Source organism: Mandrillus leucophaeus, unplaced genomic scaffold, assembly GCF_000951045.1.
Source record: "Mandrillus leucophaeus isolate KB7577 unplaced genomic scaffold, Mleu.le_1.0 Scaffold161, whole genome shotgun sequence".
NCBI lineage: Eukaryota > Metazoa > Chordata > Mammalia > Primates > Cercopithecidae > Mandrillus > Mandrillus leucophaeus.
The window spans coordinates 2,273,865-2,289,581 of NW_012101599.1; the positions used below are offsets into that span (position 1 = coordinate 2,273,865).

The 15,717-nt window shown below is 46.7% G+C and overlaps 1 protein-coding gene across 1 annotated transcript in view; it reads right to left on the reverse strand.

Annotated features, from left to right (window-relative positions):
- The window catches only part of LOC105536617 (chromosome unknown open reading frame, human C9orf3), a 404,528-nt gene that overhangs the window by 113,554 nt on the left and 275,257 nt on the right, over positions 1–15,717 (reverse strand). The window contains 2 exon segments of the mRNA XM_011976020.1: positions 12,533–12,675; positions 14,648–14,866. Coding sequence (XP_011831410.1) covers positions 12,533–12,675; positions 14,648–14,866 — 362 coding nt within the window.

Sequence of the window (15,717 nt, forward strand, 5' to 3'; positions counted from 1 at the left end):
ACACACACACACACACACACACACACACACACACACAGGCAAGTAAAATCCACCACATGTGGGGTGGAGTGGCTGTCCCAAATATAAAGAATACATGAGAGAAAGCTATTTTCCAGAATGTTTGTTCACCAAACATTCAGTGCCATACAAGGAAGGTGTTCCAGGAAAACAATGGGAAGGGCCAGAATTAATTGGCTGCTAATCTCTTCACTTTTTGCAGGATGTTTTCTCCAGCGGTGGGTGAAATCGGTGTTTAATGCTGCACAGGCCCAGCTGTGTCCATATAAGGGAAGCCCAGGCTCCCGTCTCTCCGGGGAAAAGGACCTGTCCTCCCTCCCTGCGTTCTGCCTCCACCCACTGCGTGTGGAGGTGGAGAGTGGGAGCCGGGGAATGTGAACTTGATCCAGCACTGATCAGCCAAGCAGCAAACTCTCATTGTTCTTTAGATACCAAACATAACTTCTTTCTACTAGGGATAAACCCAGCCGTTCTGTACATAACACAGCTTTTGTGCTCACCAGTATGCTAGTTGGAAAAGAACCACAGAGAATATCAGAGTTTTATTAGACACCTCCTAATATGCAGAATTAAGAACCTACCCAGTTAATTTATATTCATTTTAATATTAGGTATGTTAGAATCTTATTAAATCTATCTTCTAGGATTTCTGAATGCTTTTATAATTATGGATTTCAATTTATTATGTAAATATTATGGCCTGTTCTGCCTTCTATGAGAGCATTTCTTACCATCACTGCCTTGATCTCTAAGGTTCAAGGATACTGGAAATCATGATAAGGGACAACCAAATACGCTGTTGCTGTTTTTACAGGTCACTCTGTAAATGTGACTTAACTGTTTCAGTACAAAGCCAGGGTGTCGTGGGAAATCCACAGTTGGGAACTTAGACTCTGTCATTGCCACCAAGAAGCTCTGTGGCCTGGGACGTGCGCGTCAACCTCTGAGCTATGAAACAGAAAGAATGCTGCGGTGAAGATCAAATGAAATGGTGCATACAGCAAAAGCCACAAAATAGGCCAGTAGACGCAAATCCCTTCCCCTTTCCCCTCAGAAACAAAAGCCTATCAAGTATTCTGAACCTAAATACATTTTCGAAGGTATCAAAATAACTGAGTTGTGACATCATAATAAAGCCTGGCCTGACAAGCACGCAGGCCCAACGCCCTTGTCCGGAGCCCGCAAAGACACGGCACATCTGAGCTCCACAAACACGTGTGTGTCCCTTCCAGTGACAACCAATGGACGTGAGAAAGAAGTTCTGTTTCTCGTATGTCTTATTATAAAGGACATAACTTCATTTCTGGTCCTGTCGCATTGAAAACAGTAAGCTGACTGTTGTTACGAGAATATCACAAAGTGAAATTTGATAGTTCTTTTTTTCTTTTTTTGAAATGGAGTTTCACTCTGCTGCCCGGCTACAGTGCAGTGGCGTGATCTCAGGTCACTGCAACCTCCACCTCCTGGGTTCAAACAATTCTCCTGCCTCAGCCTCCCGAGCAGCTGGGATTACAGGCGCCCACCACCACACCCAGCTAATTTTGTATTTTTAGTAGAGACAGGGTTTCACCATGTTGGTCAGGCTGGTCTCGAACTCCTGATCTCAGGTGATCCCCCCGCCTCGGCCTCCCCAAGTGCTGGGATTACAGGCGTGAGCCACCATACCCAGCCTGAAATTTGATATTTCTACGTTGCTCTCTGAAGATACCACCATGGTCAGGTGCTAGATGCAAAAATAGCTATAATCCTAACCAGAGCTACATGCATTTAAAACCAGTATAGTAATTAAGGATGAAGGCTTTTAAGTCAGACAGATTTGGTTTTCAGCTTCTTCCTCTATAAAATGGGTATAATAGCAATGTCTCTAGGGAGTTGTGACCGGGATAAGTAAACCGCTATTATGTGGAATAATGCACTTAGTATACAGCCTTTTTTGCTCATTCCGGATGTTCTAAATAGGATACTCTAGTTGACTGGGGGCAGGGAGGTGAGGGGACGGAGTGAAGGGAAGGATTAAGTTAAAAACTACAGTTCTATAGAGAGTTAGACAATCTACATAGTCCTAGATTTACCCATTTGCAGCTTAATTGACTAGAGGCATTTAGGCAAAACTCTGGCAGATGTCTCTCAATTATAAAACCAATGGCAGTGACTAGGAAACACAATTTGAGGAGGAATAACCAGAGAGAATTGTAGAGCAACTGCCTTTGCAATAAACAGAATCCAGAAGTGTCTTAAGGAGAAGTACGTCTCTGCCTGGCTGCGTGGAATGTGGAAAATGGCAGCACGCGTGGCTGGGCAGCAGGAGGGAGACACCAGAGAAAAACAAGAGGAAGCGCTTGGACAAAAGGCAAGAGACGCTGCCTGATGTGGGAGGCAGTGTCTCCGTCCCGGGGAAACAGACCCCGGAGTGGAGGGGCTATCTCCAGCCGAATCCCATTATCGCCTGTTGCCCTGGAGTCTGAGTCCCAAATTCTGATGTATTGACTTTGGCCTCCCTTCCATGCGTTTTCGTGCCAATAAAGTTGCTGAAATTAAAGAAGAACTGAATTGTGAAGCCTTCTGGCATAAATAACGTCCTATTGCGAAGTTGAGGTTAATAACAAGCAGGATGCCGGTAACACCCTTAGGAAAACCGTCTGAGCTACGCGTCCCTCAGTGTGGTTTGAAACTCCCCTCGGCCTACAAAGGAAAATATTTTTAGCATGTAGCACACTTTGTAACAGACATATAAATGCACCAAAAATATAATTTTAGGAAAGCATCTGGGTTTGATCATTTCAACCCCAAATAGGTTCTACTTTCTCAATAGAAGAAATACTGCAACGTTTTGCTATAAAATATGCAGCGATCACTGTAGCAATTTCTCATACCCATGTCATTACTGGTTCTGTTTGTTTCTTTAAAAGCAGCAAGTACTCGAATGATTGAGATAAAAAGCAGCATAAAACATGAAGTGCTCTTTCCAGAGCACTGGGCACCAACGGCTTCCCCTCCTCCAAAAGGCAAACTCGACCCGCTGGACTTTTCCCCCAAGGTTATTTAGGCAACAGGCATAAATAAATATTTTATCTCTATGTCTCAAAATGTATCTTAGAAATAATAGTTGTCCCTGTCTAAGGCAAAACTGACCTGCAGTTATTACTGACCCACAGGAATTCGAAGACTAAAAAGGCTAGCAAAATTTTTTTCCTCTCCTGGTCAAACAGGTTAATCTCTATGAATAATTGATTTCAACTAGAAGCAAATGCCTATTCTTCAGCGGTCAGCCAGCATAAATGCTTTTGTGGATTGATTATTACTCAATTCTCTGAATCATCTCTCAAACAGCAATTTTCCACTGGAAAAGAAAAGAAATGAACAAACAGGGTTCCTGATAGTGTAAGTTTGTAAAACTCCAAACAGGACAAAGCATATTTAAACAACTCTCCCAACACCAGTCCAAACTAAGGACAACTTTTAAGTCTGAGGGCAATTCTGCAGGTTCCAAGGACAGAAGGAAAGACACAAGAAAGTAAATTCCAACTTTTCTCCTCTCAGACGTGACCAGGTACACCTGCATCGCAGGCCTCAGCGTGGCACTGGACACAGCCCAGAGTGCCTTCACCCCGGCCAGCTCCCCTTATCCCCAAAGAGGCAGTGAGCCTCCGAGAGGGCAAGCGGCTTGCCCACTGCTACACGGCTTCAAGGTGGTACAGCTGACTCCAAAGCTGGTATTTAATGGATTCACTGACATCTTCATCCACTATAGGACTAGCTTTGCTGAACAAAACTTCACAATAAAGAACTCTGCGAAGGAACGTGGATCTGGATATAACACAACTGACTTTGCTCCTCTACCCAGCCTCCAATCTTGTTCATTAACTTTAAAGTAACGCTGCCTTGCATGTTACGCACCAAACTGTTTGGAGCCCACTTACAGCGTGACGGTGGTGGCTGTAACTCGACAGGATCAGAAGCAGAAAATACTGGGGTCATAAAGGCCCAAGCTGGAGGACTGACTGGAAGAACAGGGTCTTCTGCTGAATGGCCTCAACAGACTCCTTACCAAGCACCAGAGAAGAGTAGACAGCTGCCCTCCAGAGGTGTGTGACAAGAACGCTGGCCTTTTTAAACACACACTGGGATCTGTGCAGTTCGACAATCATTGACAGTTGCCCTGACCGGGGATACGCTGGTTGGCTGGCCACCACCTCTGTGCTCTCTGACTCTGGTCAGCTCCAGGGCGAAAGACAGGGACTCTGGCTGGAAGTGTGCTTGTGAAAGCAAATAAGAGGAGATGAAAAACGTACATCAAGATACACTTTGTGTTTAACCATTTCCTTTTTCCCATTCGTTCGTTTGTTTGGGTGGCCTGGTATTTATTATCTAATTTAGTTTCCATCTCAAGTGAGGAATGGCTGTATCTTTCCAAATGCAAAGACCTAAACTAATCTCTATATACAATCACATTCGCTCACACCAAAAAATATACCAGCTTTTTGATGCAATGGAGCCCAGTATTTCGTATGCAAGATATTCCACCTCGATACACAGGGCTACCATTTAGAAATAACTAGTGGAAAAGGGGCATGTATACCCATGACACATGTTTATGAAAAGCCCTGGAAAGTGAGGTCCACATCCTGCATCCGTGAAAGAGTAGGAACAAACAGCTTCAAGAAAAAAGAGGAGTCATTAATGAAAAATTATCACTTCTCAGGGCCCTCTGCCATACTCCTTTATCACCTACTCATAGGTCTTCACAGAAACTAAGGCAAAGATGGGACCCAAATTACAAAATGCTTTAGTCTGATGGGCTGAAGACTCAGAATCCTGTACTCCAGCCATAGCTCTGCCAGTAACTAGTGCTGCAAGCTTGGGCAGATGACTACACTTCTCCTGGGGCTCCGCTCCCCCGGTGAGAAGACGCACTGCATTCTAAGACTCATCTGTAGCCTGGGATTCTACAGCAAACCCAAAGTTGCACAATACCAGAAAAAACGAATATTTAACCATGAAGCAGCAGAGACCACGCTGGAGAAGTACCATGCAGGTATTAAACGTATAGTATTTGGTACCACATAATGGCTTGCACAAAAGAGAAGGAAGAAAAGCTCTGACGCTAAAAGTAGCCAGGTGCTCCCGATGGCTTTCCTGGCTAGCAGGTGCTCCGGCTGCAAGAGCTGGGACAAGCCACCGGGAGAACCGTGGAGGCCACAGTGGGAGCAGCGGCCTACAACGCCCTGGGTGCTGATCTTCTACCAGCATGTGCCGGGATGCTGTGCGACGTCCAGCAGCCAGGGGCATGCATGTGTGTGCAGCCATGTGCACAACTCACTCACCTGCTGCTTCGCAGGGCTTTGTCCTCCAGGTGTGGGAAGAGTACAATGTCAATATAAAATAATCTGCTTTTGGCCGGGTCCGGTGGCTCCTGCCCGTAATCCCAGCACTTTGGGAGGCTGAGGCAGGACGATCCCCTGAGGTCAGGAGTTCGAGACCAGCCTGGCCAACATGGTGAAAGCCCGTCTCTACTAAAAATACAAAAAATTATTTAAAAAAAATTACAGGCGCAGACCTGTAGTCCCAGCTACTTGGGAGGCTGAGGCAGGAGAATCGCTTGAACCCAGGAAGAGGAGGTTACAGTGAGCTGAGCTCGCGCCACTGCACTCCAGCCTGGGTGACAGTGAAACTCCACCTCAGAAATAAATAAATAATAAAATAAAATAATCTGCTTTTGATGAAGAGTCTACCAGAGTATGTCTTTAACATAATAAAAGAGAAAATGGGGGCAGTTTTTCTTAAAAAGCAGAATCAGATATTTTTCGATTGACATAAGGTTTAATACTCCAGAGCTGCTTTGTCCTAGTTCTTTGGGTTTGCATGCCCCCTCTTTCTAAAAAGGTTTCTCTACAAAATAAAGCAGCACTGCAGTGAAATCCTATTACAGGTCCGCTCATTATGAGGGATGCAGTAGTCCTTACTTCAGTGACTCTGTGGGCCAACACTTAAAAGCCTGGAAGACAGGTACTGCCCATGTGTCCAAATATAACCCACCGGACTACGGCTTGAGGACAGTCACGCTGGCTCCTTTGCACAATGGGTCAGCTGACCTGTGGCTGAGTGGGGCTTAGGAGCAGACTCCTCCCTCCAAGCATCTTTGTTTTCTTACAGATTTAGCCTCCCAGCGGAACATGGCAAACACAAGGCACCAGTTCTTTGCAGGCCTCAAACTCTGAGGTGGCGGCCTGTTGGGCAAAGGTTGGTTTGCAGACGCTTCCACAAACCATGAGCTCATGGGCAGGGCCTGTGCCCTTTTGGCTTTATATGCAAACTGCCCAGCGCAATGTTTGGCAAACTGTTTAAACTAATAAACTAAACCACAAAGCCAAATGTTTGTGTTACTCAGCCAGGTGCGGTGGCTCACGCGTGTAATCCCAGCACTTTGGGAGACTGAGGTGGGCAGATCACAAGGTCAGGAGTTTGAGACCAGCCTGGCCAATATGGTGAAACCCTGTCGCTACTAAAAATACAAAAATTAGCTGGGCATGGTGGCAGGTGCCTGTAATCCCAGCTACTCAGGAGGCTGAGGCAGGAGAATCACTTGATCCCTGGAGGTGGAGGTTGCAGTGAGCCGAGATCATACTACTACACTCCAGCCTGGACAACACAGTGAGACTCTGTCTTAAAAAAAAAAAAAAAAAGTTTGGGTTACTCAGGAAGGGTATAAAAATGAAGGATTCTAAGGGTTTCGGTTGTACTTAGAAACTTCTTGGCCAGGCACAGTGGCTCATGCCTGTAATCTCAGCACTTTGGGAGGCCGAGGAAAGCGGATCACGGGGTCAGGAGATCAAGACCATCCTCACTAACACGGTGAAACCCCATCTCTACTAAAAATACAAAAACATTAGCCAGGCATGGTAGCGGGCGCCTGTAGTCTCAGCTACTCAGGAAGCTGAGGCAGGAGAATGGCGTGAACCCGCGAGGTGGAGCTTGCAGTGAGTGGAGATCCCGCCACTGCACTCCAGCCTGGGAGACAGAGCAAGACTCCGTCTCAAAATAAACAAACAAAAAATACAAAAATTAGCTGAGTGTGGTGTTGTGCGCCCGTAGTCCCAGCTACTTGGGAGGCTGAGGCAGGAGAATCGCTTGAACCCAAGAGGCGGAGATTGCAGTGAGCCGAGATTGCGCCACTGCACTCCAGCCTGGATGACAGACCGAGACTCTGTCTCAAAAAAAGAAAAGAAAAGAAAAGAAAAGAAACTTCTTTTGATAGAATATATTTCAGAAAATGAGATAATTAAGGAGTATGTTGACCGGTTCCAGTCATACCTATGGAGATGCTGACTCAGTAGCAGGTTTGGGCTGGCTCCGGGATATGCAGTTTTAATCAGCCTCCTACATGATTCTGATGACCAGGTCTCCCCGAGTGCCTTCAACTCAAGCCTGCAGAGCTAGACTTCCAGCAAAAACCCAGCTTGATCCTATTATTACAACCCACACATACGTGGGCCACTACCAGCTGTCTCATTAGCGGCATTTTTTCAATGCTAGTGGCCTCTGCTTCCTTTTCCTTCTGGTTATCCGTCAGTGTTCGAAGGCAGGACCCGGTTATCCTTCATACGCCTAGCAAATATTAGCTCTCTACAGTGTCACACCTTTAATGTGTCTGTGTGCATCTGAGCCCGTTCAGAATTCTTACTCTTTTTATAGGAAAAATGTCTCAAATGCCCTTTATCCCAAATGAGAAAGCCATCCTCATAATGTACGTCTAATCTGAGATCGTGAAAGCCGTGGGCAATTGACTCTCCCCGCCGACTTCCCAGCGTCCTTCCCCATCGTGAGTAGGATCTGGGTGCGTCAGCTGCATCACATTCATCTGTGCTTGCTTCGTGTGGCTTCCTACTCATTCCTGTGGATGCAGGCGCTCCTCAGCCCACTGCATGTCCTCTCTGGATAGACAGACACCGTTGGTTATCCAGATACTTACAGCTATTTTTAGAAATATCCATGTAAATTAATAGCTTCTGGACCAGAAAGTTTAGTCAGAAACCAAGAAGCAAACGTCAGTCTAGCTGTTCCACACTCTCCGCTAGATCCTCTTCCCTACACGGGGTGAAGAGCACGGCTTTTCCCACGGAGTTGTCTTTCCAGGCAACCTGCTGACCCACCTGACCATGTTCGTCTAAACACGCTGCTCACGTCCTGTCACTCCTTCCACAGGCCGTCAGCGGCTCCTCAATCTGTAGGACGCTCTAGCATCACATTCAAGCCCCTGTGTAATCTGGCTGGGTCCTGCCGCACTAACCAATCTCCCTCACAGATCCTGCCCTCGATGTAAAACAAGCAACAATTAAACATGTCCCTAACAAGAAAAACAGAAAGGGAAAAGATTACAACCTCAAATCATGATCAAACTGCATTCACCCAGTATATTTTATCAGTATTTAAAATGCATTCATCCCTCTATTATTCAGGAGCAGAACCACCTTGGTTAGATTGTTGCAGGGGTGGGGAGGGACCTGAGAATGAGAAGGAGGCTGAGTGGGAAGGATTCTTGCCCGCACCCTTCCAGCTGAGGACACCGCCTTGACTTCCCTGGGGCTGGGATGCTACCCGCTGAGCCGGAGGACGCTGCCTTGACTTCGCTGGGGCTGGGATGCTACCCGCTGAGCCTGAGGATGCCGCCTTGACTTCCCTGGGGCTGGGATGCTACCCGCTGAGCCGGAGGACGCCGCCTTGACTTCCCTGGGGCTGGGACCCGCTGAACCTGAGGACGCCGCCTTGACTTCGCTGGGGCTGGGATGCTATCCGCTGAGCCTTCACCATAGTTATGACACTAGTTAATCAGCTTCCCAGCGCTGAGATTTGACTCTGCCTGATGCTGTTCAGACAGGCACACTGAGTTTTCCAGCAGCACACCTTGGTTATGTCGCTCTCCCTGCCCTAAGGGCCTTCTCCACAATCTCCACCTGCCCACGCTCTACCTGCCTGTCCTTCAAGACTTGCTTCAAACTCTCTCTGCTTCCACAAATCAAAACGGCCTTTCTTCTGAACACTAAGTTTTTCACCACTTACTGCTTTCTGCCTTAGATCAGTTATTTATGTATCTATTTTTCCTACTGAATTATTAAGCATCTTGAAGGCAAAGCCTGTATTTCTCTCATCTTTGAATCATCCACAGTCCCTCATCAAGAACAGATGTGTGGGCTCCACTCATGGGAAGAAGGATAGGAAAGGACTGGACTCAGGTCTGATTTCAGATTCTGGAAGAAGCTTCCTCTTGCAGATATCATCCATCTGGTCTGGACGCTTGACAGTTCTACTGTAGAAGCCTGAGCTCTAAGCTCTGACACTTACAAAGGAAATCTTCAAGAGAGAGGAAACACTTTTCATTCTTGTTATTCACTTGAAGTCTAGTCTTAGACTACTGTGAATGAAATTCAAACTCATTCTGGAAATCAGGTTTTGAAAGGCAGAAATGAAGGAAGGACACAGCTTTCATTTGGGGGCACTAGAGGAAAATGTTTCTTATTTCATTGTGGTGCCTTGTGCGGTAAAGAGGTCAATATATTTGGACGGTGTCAAATCAGATGCCCCAATGTTACACCACACGCAGCGCAGACCTTCAGCTACTGCCAGTTTCCGGGGAGTGGACCCTTCCACGCGTATTTCTCTCTCCTGCCACCAAGACATGATTTTTAATTCTTGTGCACTCACTAGATACCAACACCGTTTGGGACCAAAAAATATACCCAAAGCACATTCATCCATTCGGGAATAAAATGCAGTGTGGTTGCACTGAGTAGACTTTATTGGCCATTTTGAAGGGATTCACTAGAATGCGGAACTAGTGAGAGACATACTATAAATAAGGTCAACAGGAATGGCTAAATTGTGTCCCACCAAATTCATATATTCAATTCCTAACCCCCAGTACAACTCACAATGCAACTGTATTGGACTCAGGGCCTTTTGAGAGGAAATTAAGGTAAAATTCGGTCATATTGCTGGGCCCTAACCCAATATAACTGGTGTACTTATAAACAGAGCAGGTGAGGACAGATGTGTGCACGCATACAGAGGAGAGACTACATGAGGACACGATGAGAAGGTGGCCGTCTGCAAGCCGAGGAGGGAGGCCTCACCAGAAACCAACCCTGTTGGCACCTTGGTCTTGGACCTCCAGCCTCCAGAACCGTGAGGAAAAAAATCTCTGTTGTTTAAGCCATCCAGTCTGTGGTACTTAGTTATGGCAACCCCAGCAAACTCATATGAGCACAAAGCCTTAGATGCCAAAAATAAAGGATTTTAATAAACCCTCCCCCTCTCTCGTGTGACTCTGCCGAGCAGTAGAGCAATCTGAAGAGCCTGTGGCGGGGCCAGGTGCTCGGAGGAACAGAAGTGACTGGATGACTCAGAGGCATTTTGGGTGCTGCCTCAAGTGAGGCCGGAGAACCTGTTCCACATGTCTTCAAGGATCCTTGACGAGATGTTCAATCACTTAGAAAATGTACGTTTAACTACTGGACAAAAATGACAGCAAAATTACTAGGAGCCCAAATAATATACCACATTATGGCAACTGCTATTATAGATATAGAAGAAGCAATGATACTGTGGTACATATGATTTGAAAAATATATTGTCTCTGGAATTTGCAAAATAATCAGTTTCAGTTTTCTTGACTGACCATTAAATGTAGAATTCTTACAGACACCACTGAGATTGAGTATCCTAATGGGCCTTAAAATTATGTTAATAATACTGCATAATGTGTGCTGTAAGAAGCCTACGAGTTACTCCCCTATGAAACCAGCGGGGTTTGTCTGTGCTAAAAGCACATCGTGACTACAGTGACACAAAGCCCCTTGCATACTGTCTCATCGAGTATTCTCAATTCTGTGATTGCAGCATTTTCCCTACAAGACTTCAGTTTTCCATCATCTGCTCGTGTGGCCTCTGGCAACTTGCAGGTGTTTGCTCGGAAAGAAGTGGCATTTTCCCAAGATGACAAAATAACCTGTTGTTCTAAATTCTGGGATTCAGGAACAAGTCTGGGAACCCAAGCTGCTTTCTGCCTATTTCTGGGACACATTACTGTCGGCTCATTTCCCATCTTCTCTCTCCTCCTCGCTGCCGCTGCTGCGGTGATTTTGCCAGGAACTGGCTGCTGAGCACTTCCTCCAAAGAGGAGACTGAGGTACGGAAGACACCGGCGGTTCACCTGAGGCAGGGTGCTGCTTGTTCGCACCCCAGGAAACCGGCCTACCGGGAGCTGAAACCCAGAGCTGATGCAAGGCTGCTAGTTCATGCCCTCTGAATGTCCGCTGTGAACCCAGCACTCCCGCCCGTACCTGCAGATTCTCATCATCCGCGCTGTCGCCGCAAACTGAAGGGCGTCTATGGATCAAGCAGCTCTATCTTTCCCCACACATTTGACAAGAATACAGATGATTTCACTCATATCTATTCTGTGGGTGACTTTAAGGCATTATGCACTCAGATTTTAATTCAACTAATAGCTTCAGAACAGCTCTATTCAACAGGAATATATGCAAGCCACGTGTGTCATTTTAAATTTGTTAGTTGTTACATTTAAAAAGAAGTAACAGGTAGGATTGATTTTAACATATTTTATTTATTTAACATGTTGAAATGATAACAAAATATTATCATTTCAACATGTAACCAATATTTTTAAAAACATTAATGAAATATTTACATCCATTTTTGTACTAAGTCTCCTAAATCTGATATGTTCTCACAGTCCGTCTCAATTTGGGTGCTAAATATTCATCAGAAATGTTTGGTCTCTATTTCATAACATTCCGAGTTGAAAAAGTAGACTCATTCACATACCCAAGGTATTTCAAACAATAACTAAATTATGAGATTTTAAATTTAAATTTAATTATGATTAAATTAAAAAATCAGCTCTGGCTGGGCACGGTGGCTCAGGCCTGTAATCTCAGCACTTTGGGAGGCTGAGGCAGATGGATCACGAGGTCAGGAGATTGAGACCATCCTGACTAACACAGTGAAACCCCGTCTCTATTCAAAAAAATACAAAAAATTAGCCGGGCGTGGTGGCGGGCGCCTGTAGTCCCAGTTACTCGGGAGGCTAAGGCAGGAGAACGGCGTGAACCCGGGACGCGGAGCTTGCAGTGAGCCGAGATCGCGCCACTACACTCCAGCCTGGGCAACAGAGCGAGACTCCATCTCAAAGAAAAAAAAAAAACAACTCCTCCGGTGCTGTCGATATATTTCAAGTGTTTGCTGACCACATGTAGCTAGTGCATTGGACGGTGAGGCCCTGAGCATCTACTATTAATCTATGCAAGGCCCACAACGGGCACTACGGGATGAGGCTTACAGACAGAACCCTTGTTTCCGGGGGTGGGGAGGGACGGCATGGGACGGATACAAGAGAAACACGTAAGACAGGTTGTGATGCGCGCGAAGGAGAGGGAGAAGAAAGTGTGCCAAGGAGTGGAGGGCATGCACAAAGGCAGGCTGGTGGAAAAGCAAATACCTGCGCACTGACAGTCGCGAGTGGGCCAGTCTCCAGAACGGTGGGAAATAACGGCGAAAGGGTGGCTTTGACCGGTCTGCTGCAGCCTCAAATAGCAGGCCAAGGAGTTTGTTCTAAATGCATTGTCCATGGGAGAAAAGTCTCTGGTAAGAAGAATGGGTCTGAGATGTGTTGTGGGAAGATTTACTTGACATTGATATGACCAATGAATTAAAAAGGAGAGAGCTAAAAGACCAGTTAGCTATTGCACCAGTCCAAGCGAAATAAAATTTATAAATGGCAGAGGTGCTAGGAAAGGAAAGAAAATTAGACATTTGATAAGTGTGTACAGAAGGGCCTCAGGACTTGGCAATGTAGGGAGGAAATCAAAGAGAGGAAGGAGTCAGAGTTCTGCAGAAACTGGCTGGCTCGCACCTGTAATTCCAGCACTTCGGGAGGCCGAGGCAGGCGGATCATGAGGTCAGGAATTCGAGACGAGTCTGGCCAATATGGTGAAACCCCGTCTCTACTAAAAATACAAAAATTAGCAGGCATGCATGCCCGCCTGTAGTCCTGGCTGCTAGGGAGGCTGAGGCAGAAGAATCACTTGAACCGGGAGGCGGAGGTTGCAGTGAGCCAAAATTGCGCCACTGCACTCCAGCCTGGGTGACAAAGCGAGACTCTGTCTCAAAAAAAAACCAAAATCAAACCAAACAAAAAACACAGTTCTATAGTAACTAAAATAAGGAGTGTAGAAGAAAGGCTGGATGCAGAAAGTTATTTCTAGTGTATCTGCATATAAACGTTTTAAAAGACTGGAATAGATGGCTATGGGGCCGAGGGAAACCTTTTGTTTGGACAGACATGAAAAAAATCCAAAATCTATTTATAGAGCTGTCAAATTAGCGGAAGGTGCAACTTTCTGAGAATAACTGTAGAGTATACGATTCTAATAGTGTGGGGTAGGCCCCGAGTAAGTTTGATCATGGTATTATTCGTCAGGAAGCAGTGCTGCTCTTTAAAAGTATTGCCCGGGAGGTCGAGGCTGCGGTGAGCCATGATCACGCCACTGCACTCCAGCTTGGGTGACACAGTGAGACTCTGTCTCAAAAAATATATATATATATTGCTCTTGAATTATATTAAGGGATGTGGGAAACTACTCAGTGTATATCCTTAAATGAATAACTTAAGTTTGGAAGACTCCACTTTTATTTCAAAAGAACGTGCGCCTACATGCCGTTCAGCGCAGAAACTGCGTGGGCGGCCACAGCGGGCTGCTATCAGGGGCGGGTGATCTCTGGAGGTGCCACTGAGGGCAGCGAGGAGTTTCACGTGTTCTCTTTTGCTATTGTTTGAATTTGCTACAGAGGGCATGTTATTTTTACTTTTAAAGAGGGAGAGAAAGGAAAGGGTAAAATATGTATTTATATACCCGGAACAATGAGTGAAAGGATGTACATAAAAACTTGTCTCTGGGTCATTTTTATTTTCTTATTTAGACTTTTTTACATCCCAAAGTAAATGTGTAATTCTTCCATAACCAGAAAAGAAAGTCATAAAAAGAAATAATCTGTGGTACTGATGGTACAATCAATTTTAAATCTCTTTGCAAGGCCAAAGGTTATAGAGTTGGGATATTCTTTAAAGAGATTAGGATCCAATTTCTTTTGCTTCTTCAGGGCTCATGCTCACTTTTACTGAAGCTATTTCCACTTTTTAAAAATGATTTCCATTCAGTGTAGCCAAAGAGGAAAGTCGAGGCCAACTGCAGGGCGAGCCTTCCTGAGCGAAGACAAAAGGCCTCTGTGACCTGTGGATGGAAACCCCACCAGTAGAACATGACTCTTTTGTCACGAATGACTTCGATCGCTGGTGGACAGAAAATTTTGTGAGAACAAAGAGCATCAGAGCAATTTCAGGGCCCTGGTTGTCACTCCAGGGCAAGCATCCTAGTAACTGTATATTATAATGATGGGGGCAAAGAACAAGGTGTCCCGTTCCCCACGAGCCTCCTGCAGCCGGAGGCTCTCAGGCCCTTGTAGAGCTTTTCACTGAAGTGGGAACGACAAGGAACTCTCGAGGACTGGGAAAGGGGTTGAGAGTAGGTAAATCAGCAGCAGCTGCAGAAATCACGGCCAAAACAGGTCGAAGAGACGAAAAGACGCCATCCGATCCCCCGCCAGTGGCGAGGCGCGCGCTCCATCCCTCCGATCCCCCGCCAGGGGCGAGGCGCGCGCTCCATCCCTCCGATCCCCCGCCAGGGGCGAGGCACGCGCTCCATCCCTCCGATCCCCCGCCAGGGGCGAGGCACGCGCTCCATCAGAGTCCTTTTGTCTGACACTGTTGTTTTTACTGAACAGTGAAGCACCCACGGAAATACCAGTTGGGTCTTAAACACAATTTATAGCTGGTTGGCCTCACTGCACCTGGCTGTTTTGACAGCAGGTCTCTTCAGTTTATAGCAGAGATTCCTGTCTACACTATAAGCTGTCACTAATGCAACCAGACCTTTGGAAAAAATGTATAGCTCAGAGGCAAATCTGTCCCTTCCACAGACCCCTCCCTCTTTTAATGAAAACCAAAAGCCTCCTGCTGGCAGCAAAGCCGCCTCCTCTGCAGGGGAGATGACCGCCCCCGGCAGTGACAGAGCCAGCCCAGCACCTGGGCCTAAGCAGGGTGACCCCAGCACCACGGCCTAAGCGGGGTGCGCAGCCACCCCAGCACCACAGCCTAAGCGGGGTGACCCCAGCACCACGGCCTAAGCGGGGTGACCCCAGCACCACGGCCTAGGCGGGGTGCGCCTGCTTCTGGGCATAGGATTAAGGCCTCTTTCTTTCCCCTCCCTAGGGGCTGACGGCTGCGAACAGCAGTCTTCTTGTTCCAGGCCAGGAAATTTGGGAGCCAGTTACTGGAGCTCCCAGCTTCCAGGCCACACTAAGACTGTCTGGGAGCCTTGGAACAGCCTGGCTTAGGAGCACAAGAAAGAAGCCTGCAGCAAACGTCCCCCAGCACCTGCACTCCCACATCTGACACACGAAGGGAAGGGCTCGGTTATTCACACCTACACAAGCCTGAACTTGTTTTTCCTGAACGTCTGTCCTCGGTGAGCAGTCGGGTTTGGAACTCACCGTCTCAGAGCCCACAGGCCTCACTGTCATCCACGTGAGGGAAGGCACTGCCCCCGACCAGGCACTGCCGTGTCC